The following is a 12,914-nucleotide window of genomic DNA, read 5'->3' as shown; positions in this document are numbered from 1 at the left end:
GGTCTGATTAGTCCCTTTTAAATAATAGGAAGGCCTCTGTGGATGCAGCTCCCCTTGGCTACGGTTCCTCACTCAAGAACATTCTGTAATAATGTATTTTCTTGTATTGTAACTAGATTACATGTTCCCTGTTCCAAATGAGAGAAAAGAACAGAAGAAAAGTCAAACTTAAAAGCAACCCTTTTTTGGCCAACCACAGTAGCATCTTTAATAAGCAGATACCTGCGTAAAAAAGTGGATACCTGCAGTTCCTTTTTGTGCACATTAACCCTTACTCATGAGCAACTTGTGCGCACACTATGTGTTTACCATCACTGCTATAGGACTACCTACCTAACCTATTTTGCTCAATTGCTGAATAAGTTTTCATTTGTCTCTTGGCCTTATGGGATAAGTGGCCTCTTTCAGCCTACTGCAGTGAGATTCCTTATAGCAAAAATCTATGGAGGTGTTACACTGCAGCAGGCAGGGAGAATTAGCAAAAAAACAAACCCAACACTTTCTCTGTAAGTTTTCATCCTCTGAACTTGAATTTCATTCCATCTTTCTACAGCCACAGTAAACACCTTTAAAAGATTGCCTACAGAAGACTTTTATCCCTTCTCACGAAAATGATATTTATCTAGCTTTCAACATTTTGCTGGTTTGGGGTGCATGGTATTAAATGAGTGAGTTCAGATGTCATAAATCCTTGCATCATCACATCACAGAGACATGTAGCACCTTAAGGACAAACTAATGTATGGCATAAGCTTTCATGGGTCAACTCCATCATTTTATTATTTACATTTCTACCTCACTCAGCGGAGTCCAGGTCAGCAAACAGCGATGAATAAATAAAACCTAGTTAGAACACATACAAACATGAAGGATATCTAAAAGCATTTTAAAAACCTCACATGCCCTCATAAGCTAATAATTTCAAGGTTGCCAGGAACAGTATTTTTCAGCCATCAAATGCCTGGGCAAACAGGAATGTCTAAAAATTCCACCTGAATGTGCATTATGAGTTTGTTATATGTGGCGAAAAGAGAGGTTAGAAGGAAACGCAATGCAAAATTCAGATGGGATGATGATGATGATGATTACAATTTGTATTCCTCCCTATACCTGCAGGTCTCAGGGCGGTTCATAACATAAAATCACAATATAAAAGCAAAATACATAATATAAAACAAGAACAACATGCCTCCATGAACCTCTTCCCACCCTGAAAATACTTCCAAACTCAACCCCGATCCACTGAAGGCAACCCCCCTCCTCACCCCCACCCTGAAATAGGGGCCTGGCCGTACCACCACAGCCAGCCCGGCTGCCCCCTCTCATGTCACCTGTCCCAATCTCCCCACCACCACTGGGGCAGGACCCCCAGTACAGTATTATGTAATTGACAGCCATTCACAAAAAGAAGTAAGTTGCCAGCAGGGACATCTTGCCCTTGGAGAGATGCAATACAACTTCCAAGTCTACAGAAGCAGTCCAGACCTTTACCTAACCTGAATTGATTGGTCAAGGCACAGGTGATCGTTTGGTGTCAGCATCACTGCTTGATAGCTCTGCAGACAGCACTATTCAACACCTGCAAAGTCGATCCCATTGAATTAAATGGGGCTGCTTAGACCCAGGTGAGTAGGAAGAGAACTGCAGCAGCCCTGGTTCTTCCATTTCTTTGGCTAAAGGTTAGTTTAGTTTTGGAGGAAGTGTGAAAGAAGCCAGGGCATGCAGGCTTGGAATTTTGCATCGACGGCAACTCCTGAAACCTCGGCGAAGGAGAGAAAATAAATAACGCAAACCAGGTTATTCAGAGTACAGCCGCCGGGTAAATTTGGAAAGCAGACGCGAGGTGCACGTCCGGTGTGTGTTTATTACGAAGCGTAATCCTTATTTTTTATTTTTTTAATGGTTTTGGGTGCCTAGGAGACACGGTGAAGCTAAAAGCAAGGGTAGAAACGGGGTGCGCGCGGGGGACGGGACGGACTGGACCAAAACTAATTGCAAGCTGAAGATCGCTCTTTGCTAAGCAACTAAGAGGGAGGGAGGTAGCCTCGCATCATCTCGCCTTTGGGACAGCCTACGTTTTGGCACTTAAAATGCAGAGAGACTGAAGGGCCGCAAGCCTAGCAGCTAGTTACACTGCCTTCTTCCAAGTTGGCTGCAGTGAAGGCGGCGGAGGCGTCTGCTGAGGAGAAAGAGAGATGGAGAGGCCGTGCGGAAAGGATCAGTCAGCCGCCGGCGCCCATTGCAAGATGTTGCACAGACGACCCGATCGTCCAGGTGAGGAGCGAGAGGGTAGGACTCGAACGCGCAGCCTAGTGTTCCACGTAGAGGGGTGGGGGCGCCGATAGGAAAGCATGGTAGCCCAAGCTCCTCCTTTAGCTCCTCCCGGAGACTCCCTCATCAGGGCGCAAAAAGCCGGAAAAGAGCATTGCAAAAGTGCCTCTCTTTGCCCTAGGATCAGACCAAGGCTGCCCGTCCACTCATGTTACTCAGGCTCCCGAGCAAAGTGTGCACGTGGATCGGGCCGGGCGGCGGGAATCCTATGGGGGCATCATTGGGGGGCGGGGCAGGAAGAGTACGTCTTGTGCACCTTCTAGCGGCTGACGCCCGAGGAACGAGAGCAAGTGGATCGGGGCCTATCCAGCTGGATTTCTAGGAACGCTTAGGGGGGGAGGAAGGCTTCGGTGGGACTTCCGGTGAACTGCGCCTAAGCTGGCATGAGCTAGCCCGGCTGCGATCCTAAGGACGCTTCCTTGGGAGTAAGCTATTTGAGTTAGCCGGATGGACTTGCTTGCCAAGTTCACTGCGCCTGGGGATCGAGCCACAAGGCTGCAATCCTCGACACACTTTGCTGGGGAGCAAACCTCAACGGAGCTTGCTCCCGAGTAACCATGCATGGGATCGGGACTGCGCGATGCCACAATCACCTCGCTGGGTCCTTCCAATTCGGGGAGGATCGCTTTGCAGTTTGTTAATGAATGGTCCAGGTTAGGAGTCCTAGATGCGCCAAGCATAGCTGCCAAGTTATCCCTTTTTTAAAGGGATTTTCCATTATGCTGAATAGGCTTCCTCGCGAGAAAAGGGAAAACTTGGCAGCTATGGCGCCAAGGAATCTTCTTCCAAGGCGCGTGTGCGCGTTTTGGAACACTAATCCTTTAAAGCGCATTTATTTCCACCCGACCCCCCCCCCAAAGACTTCTGGGCCCTGTAGTTTACCCTTCGCAGTGCTACAATGCCCACCAACCCTTAAGAAACTACGGTGCCCAGAATTCTTCCAAGGGGGTGGGTGCGCGCCGAATGCGTTTCATCTCCATGACATGTGCGTTTCATCTCCAGCTCATATTCGCCGCCTGCTCAGGTCTATAAAAAAGAATAGGAGCGGCTGAAGCTGTTGCAAGGGAAGCCTCAGCCGGTTGCCGGGGTGGAGCGTCTCGCTTGTCCTTAGACGGTCCTTCCCGCGCCCCGCTCTTCCTGAGCATTGCAAACATGCCTTGCCTTCCTAGGCGGTGAGAGTGAATGAAGCTCATTCCCTGGGTCGGTGTAGGCGGCGAGACAGAGAGGCCGTGAGCCGGGCATCCTAACCCCCAAGGAGATTTCAGCAGCTGCTGTTCCCATAAGACAGGGGTGGCCAACTTCCAAGAGACAGCGCTCTACTCACAGAGTTAAAAACTGGCAGTGATCTACCCCCCTTTGGGGGGTTCAGGTCAAAGTTGTTGAGCTTTTTTTTTTAAGAAGGAAAGCCCTGTTTGGGGGGGTTCACGTAAAAGTTGTTGAGCTTCTTTAGGAAGAAAGTGACGTTGAGCTTTTTTTAAGGAAGGAAAGCCCTGTTTTTTGTGGTTCAGGTGAAACGAACATACCGACTCTGGGGTTGCGCGCTCATCTCGCATTATTGGCCGAGGGAGCCGGCGTATAGCTTCCAGGTCATGTGGCCAGCATGACAAAGCCGCTTCTGGCAAACCAGAGCAGCACATGGAAACGCCGTTTACCTTCCCGCTGTAGCGGTTCCTATTTATCTACAGTACTTGCATTTTGACGTGCTTTCGAACGGCTAGGTTGGCAGGAGCTGGGACCAAGCAACGGGGGCTCGCCCCGTCACAGGGATTCGAACCGCTGACCTTCTGATCAGCAAGCCCTAGGCTCAGTGATTTAACCCACAGCACCACCTGGGTCCCCTTTCCCATAAGACATAGGGCATTTTTATTCACCCCAGTGATTTTGACAGGCGAGATAATCCTGGACTGCTATTTTAATCAAAATCTGAATATGTAGTATTTTTTAATTTATTTTATTTTATGCAGTGATCTGTCATGGAACAACCCAATTGAAGAAGCTAGCACAGGTTTCCCAGAACTCATTGCTGGTTGGAAAGGGGTCCCCATAACAGTTCAATGTTCAAGGCCTCATAAACGTAGGTCTGCCATTGGCAGGAGCTCTGCCTCTTGAGTTGTGGCCCTTCCCTAAAAGGTCGAACATAGGAGTCAGCATTATAACGTGCCATAATTGGACCCAGTAGCTAAGCTTGTTTACCCTGTGGCAGCGGCTGCCAAGGATTTCAGGCAGGATTCCTTCCTTGAGAGAGACCAGGGGTTGAAACCGGGACCTTCTGCCCACAAAGCAAATCCTCTTTCATTGAGGAAGAAAGTGTACAGATTCTGGAGAGGAAAGCTGTGTTCTATGTTTCTCGCAGGGTTTCCTTGGCCCCGGGCTGCTTCTCTCCTGCTCCCTCCCTCTAAGAAGCTGCTGCCAGCAGGAACAGCCCCTCGTTGGACCAGACTGACCAATTTGTTCCTTTTGGTACTTCCAAAGTCACCCACCCTCCGACCAGGAAGAGGATCTGAGAAATGGCGCCACCTTTGGAGGGACCAAGCTTACCACCACCTGCCTGTGTCCAGTGTCCTGGCCTTAGCCGGCTGTCTCCTCCTCCTGTCTGCCTGCGTGCCGGCTAGGTGCTTTCGTAAGACATTTAAACAACCATTTAAATCCATTTCCCTGATGAAATAAATCTGCTTTACCCCTACATGGCCAATGGAATCCAAGTGAATTCCCAGTTTTGTGGATGGGGCTGTGTTTGCACAAGGAAGCTGAATGTTTGAAGATTCAGGGCAGAGCATAGAATTGCAGAGTTGGAAGGGGACCCCAAGAGTCATCTAGTCCAACCCCCTGCGATGCAGGAATCTCAGCTAAAGCACCCATGATGAAAGAGTGCTCTCGTGCTCAGATCCCACAGGCATCTGCTTGGCCGCTGTGAGGATGGGCCATCGGCCTGATCCAACAGGCTCATATTAGGTTTTTATACAGTGGTACCTCAGAAGTCGAACGGAATCTGTTCCGGAAGTGTGCTCAACTTCCAAAATGTTTGGGAACCAAGGTGCAGCTTCCGATTGGCTGCGGGAAGCTCCTGCAGCCAATCGGAAGCCCTGACGGACGTTCGGGTTCCAAAGAACGTTTGCAAACCGGAACACTCACTTCCGGGTTTGCAGCGTTCTGGAGCCAAAATGTTTGAGTCGCCAGGCGTTCGCCAATCAAGGTACAACTGTATTTCCCTTCATTCAGGGAAGGGCTTCAAACTTTAATAAAATATGGGGGGGGGGGCAGCTAAGCCCCACTCCACATAATTGATCTCAGGACATCTCACATGCACACCATTTGAATGGCGATGCCCATCAACTTTGGGTTGAAGGGTGGCCTCATTTTTTTTATTGGCGGGCCAAAGGGACCTTGGCCCCTAGGAGTTGGCTGCTATGATTCAGGGGCAGGGGAATCTAACTCATCTCGAGGGCCACTTTACATCCTGGGCAACCTCCTGGGGGCCACATGCCAGTGCTGGGAGGAACCAGAGGCAGAAGTGAGCAACAGGAGTGAACCTTTAGTTTGTACAGAAAAAGTCAGAGGTTTCCACATACAACCACCCCAATCACTTTGTCTTCCATCCAGGCAAGCATGAGGTATTTTTGCACTGCAAGGACACAGTCCAGCCAGGCAAAAACACTTGAGGAGGGTACACAATGGGCCATTAAGGGGTGTAGCCTGATGATAGAGGGTGTGGACTGGGCCAATCAGAGAGATCCAGAGGCCCACATCTGAACTTGAGATTCCACATCTGTGTCCTGGCGGCTGTGAGAACAGAACGTCTGACTAGACGGGCCTTTGACCTGATCCATCAGAGATCTCCTTGGTGCCTTATTTCATGAGCGTTTCCCCAGCCACTCTGGGCGGTTCCCAACAGAATACTAAAAAAACCACACACACACATCAAACATTATAAACTTCCCTAAACAGGCTGCCTTCAGATGTCTCCTAAAAGTCAGATAGTTGTTTGTTTCCTTGGCATCTGATGGCGTTCCACAGGGCAGGCGCCACTACTGAGAAGGCCCTCTTCCTGGTTCCCTCCCTGCGAGGTTGCAGGGAACCAGGCAGAAGGCCCTCAGAGCTGGACCTCAGTGAACCTTCCTGAGCTGCTCTTACAGAACAGGGAGCTGCTTATTCATTTATTATATTTATATAATGGGAGAAAACACACCTAAAAGTTATTCTGGGTCCTGATCGTTTGGTTACAAGAAAAGAGAGAGAGAGAGAGAGAGAGAGAGAGAGAGAGAGAGAGAGAGAGAGAATTTCAATGGGGTGCATTTTAAACATAGCTACATGTGGTCAAATGAATCTTGTGATAACCTATCGGAGAAATAAATATATTATGGGCAATGTAGTGCCGCAAACAGAGTTCTTACGATATTTATGATTGTTTCAGAAAATAGCCTGAATCCAAACAGTTCTTTATGGGATACAGATTATAAGGAGCTGTTTCAGAGGATTCTCCCAGAGGCCCCTGAATCTTATAAATTCATGGACCCGCTCAGAAGTAACAGCCCGCTAAGTCGCGAGGAGCAAATGCAGTTGTTAACAAGTCAGAACTTGACGGTGAAGATGGAGGTTGAGCATGGAACATGTGATCTGCTCCTGAAGTTTTCCCGATATGTCTTGGTGAAAGCTTTTGGGCCGAGCTTAGCTGCTGCTCTCGTTCATCGCCAAAGCTGTGACCATCCAGATGACCCACCCCGAATCCAACTGAATCCTCACAAACTCTTGCATTCCAAAGTAAAGCCTTCTTTCTTACGCTGGGTCCATCGGCTGCTGAGAAATGTGGGAGTGGCGGTCGAAATGAACCCCTCCAAGATGCCCTCAAGGAACCGGATGCTTGGACCAAGGAAACATCTGGCTAAGCCCGAAGCGAAACAAAATGGTAGGTGTGCAAAGAGATTATGCATGTTCCTTTGTGGCAAGGGTGGGGGAATGCAACTTTGTGAAGGGCCATTGACTCGTGGGAAAATAACACAGAGGCCATCTTGGATGGTAGGTGGAGCCACAGCTAATGGTGGGTGGGGCCAGAACCAAAATGGGCAGAGTTTGTAGCCATTCTGAGAGCCACATGAAGTCCCCATCTGCACTATACATTTTTGTCATTGAATTCTTCTCAGTATGATCCAGAGTAGATTCCAATGTATAATTAGCAGAGTAACAACTTACACATGTTGCAGGATTCCCAAAAATAGACCAGAGGCAATTGTATTTCATCCAGCAGAGCTTTACTGCTACTGAAGGCAAATGAGCATAATGGGCACAAATCCAATAGATTCAGGATTGGCACTGTCCGTAAGAAATCCAGTTGCAGCTGACTTAACTTAAACTTGCAATTACTTATAATAAGACTAAACCTTAACAGAACACCACACCAGAAGGAAAAGAGATAGAAAGTGAAAGTGAAACCCAGGCTCCTTCTGGCCTTACTTTTATAGTCCACATGACCTTTGATAGAAGAGATAAGAGAACCAGCTTAAACCAGCTGTACCCAGTTTCTCTTGAGGAATAACCTAAACATCATGAACCTTCTGCTTCTTTCTTTCACACAGAGAAGCTTCCAGAACCCTTTTGAATTAATTAGAATAGGATAGATCTCTACACATCAGATCAATACTTTCTGTGCTAAGAAATGAAAACTGACACATTTAAAGCAGCATCATACCACTTTAAAACAGTCATGGCTTCCCCCAAAGGATCCTGGGAACTGTAGTTTGTTATGGGTGCTGAGTGTTGTTATGAGACACCTCTTCCCCACAAAGAGCTACAATTCTCAGAGTTCTTTAGGAAGTGGCATTGATTGTTAAACCACTTTCTAAAAGGTCCCCCCCCCTTGCAAAACCCCCAAGCCTGCTGATATGTGGAAATTTCCCTGTTCTATGTGGATAGTGTGCCCTTTTTGCTTTTTGCAAGGGCACTCTATGCCTGGGCATTATAAATACTGTAGAGGGAAATATTGCATGGGGGTTACGTTCTGGGGATCGCACCTAAAGCCAAAATCACATATAGTCAAAACACATTGGGTGCAATGGTGGGTGAGATTGCCAAAGTCTTCTATTCTGGATGGCCGCTTGCTTTCCACCCCCTTTCTTATTTTTTTAAAAATTACCGTATTTTTCCATCTATAAGATGCCCCCATGGATAAGGCATTTTTTAGGGGGGGATTTCAATTTAAGAAAATGGGGGGGGAGAGAGATGGCTATCCATGTATAAGATGCCCCCAAATTTTTGACATTATTTTTAAGGGGGGAAAACCTAGTCTTACACACGGAAAAATACGGTATTTTGCCAAGCGGGCAAGGCCGAATGCGCACAAGTTAAATGTGTGTAAGTCAGGGGGCTACTGTATTGTTGGCATTCATTAACCTGTTTCCCCCCACAAAGCGCTTGCATCTAAAAAGGCATTTACATCTAAAATTGCTATTTTATGAATTTGATTTAAGTGGAACACACACAGAGCGTATTGATGATCCCCAGTGCAAAAACATTTCTATGATAAGATCAATAGTTAAGGCATTAGGGAGGTGATCGGTGTGTAAAGGCGACCTCTGTTGGTTAAAGGGAGATTGCAGCACTTAAATATTTGCATAAATCTGTCTATCTAAAGTCTTTTCTTAGAGAAACCTCTCTTTAATTCTTATCTGCAAAATAGGGTCTCATGTTTCTTTTCTTTTTCTTTGAATGTGTTAAATCTGATTCCTCCTTTCTCTGATTATTCTCCTCTCACTTTCTATTTCCACCCCCCACTCCCCTTAACAGGGCACTTAGCTTTTATTTCTTGGCAAAAACATTGGTCCAAGCTCCAACTTTTGGATCTGGGCTTGAAGGTTCCAATAATTCTTAGCATTATATGGTGTTTTCAGGTGTTCAAAGCATTTAGCAAACACCCTGCAACATATGATGGTATCATTACCCCCATTTTGCAGATTTGGTGGGGGAAGAGTGAGGCTGAGAGAAACCAGCTTGCCTATCTAGTGAGTTCCTGGCTGAAGTGAGATTCAGATCAGAGGGTCCCTGTTTCATTTATTCATTTCTGAAGAATTCTGGGTGCTGTTTGTTAAGGATGCTGAGCGGAAAAGGGGTCTCTTCCTAACAGTGCCCAGCACCCTTAACAAACTACAGCTCCCAGAATTCTTTGGGGGAAGCCGTGACTACTTAAAGGGGTATCACAGCCCTTTAAATGTATGATGTAAATATGACCCAGATATTTATCAAGCAAAACACACTTCCTATTCATTTGGCTTTTTGTAAGTTGTCGGATAGGGAATTTATGCAGTTGGGAAACCTGGTTGTCTCCCCCAGCCCCCCTGCAAATTGCAATTTCTAGCTGTAGGGCATGGCAATTAAAGGCAGGTTTTGTGTCTTCCTAAAGACTGAACCATTGTGAAATCTGAAAAGAATAATCTACTGGCCAGATTTCAAAGGCACAGCTCCGGTATTTGGCTCACTATTGGCCTAGCTATCACCATGCCAAGAAAACATAAGAAAAACCTGGCTGGATCCGGCCAAAGGACCGTGCTAATGCAACGTCTTATTCCCTGAGCATAGAGGCTCAGTTTAATTGCCATGACCAATGCCTGCTGATAGAGTTTGTCCTCCCTTAATTTGCCCAGTCGTGAAAAGGACTCTGGTGGATCGGAGCAGAGGGTAAACATCTTTCCCCCTGCTATGGCCAGCCCAGATTCCTTTGGGAAGCTCATAAGCAGAGCATGAGGGCAAAAGCTCTCCCCTACTGTTGTCCCCTGGCAACTGGTATTTTCGGTGTCATACGCTTTCTGCCATGATATAGAATTCTGCAGGCCTGGCCATACATGGCTCCTAATACCATGTGCTCAGTTGTCAAACAGATGCATGGTCAGGGCAGAAAGTGTGGGAAGGTTGAATGTTAGAGACACTTACTTGAGAGAAGGTATAAGGCTATAAGCTAATATGTCAACCTGGTCTCAGTTTCTCATTTATCCAACCACTTCTCCACGTTTCTGCATCAGTTTGCAATCCCCTCCCCCAACGTCCTCACAAAAATTCATCAGCATTTTTGGGTGCGAATTTCTCATACGCAATTCTTATCTGCAATTTTGCCTGATGGGTGTACGCGTTTTGGGAAACCCATTTCCCCTTCACACAAGGCATTTTTTTTTGTATGTTCATCTCACCAGTGTATGCATTTATGAGCACACTGTAGCATATACCGTGTTTCCCCCTTTTTAAGCCGTAGTCATAAAGTAAGCCATGGCATGATTTTAAAGATTTTTAAAATATAAGACATACCCCGAAAATAAGACATAGGTCTACCTGCAGGGTCGGCGCCCAGCAGTGAAGGTGTGAACGGGGCCCGAGGATGCCTCTGGCCAAAGTTTAAGGGGGGGTGTCGGGAAGTTCCATTTGGGTGAGGGAGGGAGACGCCGCTGACCAGGCTTGTTGCCTCTTTTTTCTTTTCACGTTGTTTGTTCCAGTAAAATGGCAACCCCCAGGCCAAAGCAATTGATCCTCGCCTCTGTCGCTTTCCAGGGTGGTGGGAGGGGGGAAAGAAAGAGGAAAAAGGTGTTGGCGGGTAGAGAAAACGGCTGTTCTGTCATTAGAGACGTCGGCTCGATTGCTTCAGCTTGCCCGCAAGCCGGCTAAGCAGGAAAGAACGGGGAGAGGACTCGCACGTTTTCTCTCCCCACCAACACCTTTTCCCTCTTTCTCCCCCCCCCCCGGAAGCTTCCTCGATCCGGTGCTGGGCGCCCAGCAGGCTGCTTCCTTGATCTGGCGGCCTGTCGGGTCAGCGCTGATCAGCGCTGCGCGGAGCACCAGATCGAGGAGCCGTTCTGCAGAGTCGGCGCCCAGCAGCGCCGTGCTGGATTGAAGAGGCGATGCTCCGTGCGGCGCTGCTGGGCGCTAACTCTGCAGACCGGCTCCTCGATCCGGTGCTCCGCATGGCGCAGCAGCAACAGCCGAGCGCAGCGCGCCGAGCTGGCCAGCGCCCTCACCCTCACCACCGCCGTGGGCACGGGCATGTCTCCCGCCGGCGCCAGCCTCAGCAGCAGCAGCACCAACACCAGCAGCGACGCCCACATGCTGCAGCTCAGCCCCACGGCAGCCCCTGCGCTCCTGCTACAGCCACCTGCGGGAGCCATGCTCTACGGCCTCGGTCCCCCGCTCGGCACCGCCAGCAGGTCCACCGCAGCGTCAGGGGAGGAGGGGAGGAGGGACTTTTCTGCCTGTGCCATCCATTCTCGGCTTGGTTTGCTTAGGGTCGCCTTTGTCATATGCCAACATTGACGATGATGTCCTCCGGTTTCACAGAATTGTGGAATTGGAAGGGACCATGAAGGCCCTGCAATGGAGGAATATTGTGCCTCCAACTTCCCCCCCCCCGCCAAATGGAACTTCCCGACACACACACACCTCTTAAACCTTTGGCCAGAGGCGTCCTCCTTGCTCTGCGCCCTGAGCCAGCAGGACCCAGCAGCAGCAATGCTGGCCGCGGTAAGGAGGGGTACTTACAGTAATAATAATATTTTTAAAAGACACCCCCCGAAAATAAGCCATAGGCTTATTTTCTTGAGTAAAATAAATATAAGGCGGTGTCTTAAAATGTGGGAAACACGGTAGTACATGCATTTTTGGACACGCATTATGTGGCTGGAGAACTGCACCGCAAAAATCAGTGTGGATTTCGAAAGAGGGGCTGTGCTTCATTTTGTGCATCGTTTCAGAAAACGTGAATTTGTTAAGTTTGAACTGAGTCTCCCCTATCCCAGTGGCTTATCATTCGAATGCTGTTGGGTTGCACATCTTAAAGGGGACTTCCTAATGCAAAACACACACAGAGAGAGAATATTCTGTGAAATTTCAAATTTGCTTGGCTACTGACTCGATCCCTGTGAACCTAATTCATCAGTGAAAAGTGACTAGTTCTTCCTTCCTCCATCTGGGCAAACAGAAGGAAACAGGACACCCGTCAGGAGGGAGTGGACTACAGAGAAAAGAAAGGGCCACACCTCTCTGTTCCTGCATGATATTTCTTTCCAGATTTTGGAAAAGAAAAAAAAGATGTTTGAATTGCATTTTTGGAAGCATCTTAGAACTTTGGTTTCTCTGAAAACCTTGCCCACTGGTGGTTCTCATGAGGAGACACAATCACCAGATTCACACTTGAATTGTAGATACTGATGGAGGAGAAACTCCATACAGTCTGTACTTAGAAGAGATTGGATTTGATATCCCGCTTTATCACTACCCGAAGGAGTCTCAAAGCGGCTACCAATCTCCTTTCCCTTCCTCCCCCACAACAAACACTCCTGTGAGGTGTGTGGGGCTGAGAGACTTCAGAGAAGTGTGACTAGCCCAAGGTCACCCAGCAGCTGCATGTGGAGGAGCGGAGACGTGAACCCGGTCCCCCAGATTATTAGTCTACCGCTCTTAACCACTACACCACACTGGCTCTACTTAGATGCGAACTAACTTACTTTGCACTTTCTGAAACAGTATGAGAAGCAAAACACAGCCCTCTTTCAAAAGCTGCACTTCTATGAATTTTGCAAAGCACTTATCCGGCCAAGTGATGCAAATGCTAGGAT

At 48.0% G+C, this 12,914-nt stretch overlaps 1 protein-coding gene across 5 annotated transcripts in view; it reads left to right on the top strand.

Moving 5' to 3' along the window:
- The first annotated feature begins 1,646 nt into the window (after nt 1-1,646).
- The window catches only part of LOC118093031 (cell surface hyaluronidase CEMIP2), a 98,381-nt gene continuing 87,113 nt past the window's right edge, over nt 1,647-12,914 (top strand). For all 5 annotated transcript variants that reach the window (XR_015946760.1, XR_015946761.1, XM_088656508.1 and 2 more), the window contains exons 1-3: nt 1,647-2,274; nt 4,685-4,951; nt 6,743-7,234. Coding sequence is in view for 3 of the 5 variants with exons in the window: in XM_088656508.1 (XP_088512634.1) it covers nt 2,196-2,274; nt 4,685-4,951; nt 6,743-7,234 (838 nt within the window). In the remaining 2 variants the exon portion in view is untranslated. The remainder of the gene's footprint in view (nt 2,275-4,684; nt 4,952-6,742; nt 7,235-12,914) is intronic.

Source organism: Zootoca vivipara, chromosome 13, assembly GCF_965207765.1.
Source record: "Zootoca vivipara chromosome 13, rZooViv2.hap1.1, whole genome shotgun sequence".
NCBI lineage: Eukaryota > Metazoa > Chordata > Lepidosauria > Squamata > Lacertidae > Zootoca > Zootoca vivipara.
The sequence above is the reverse complement of the archived record's forward strand: the minus strand, read 5'-3'. Positions and strand labels throughout refer to the sequence as shown.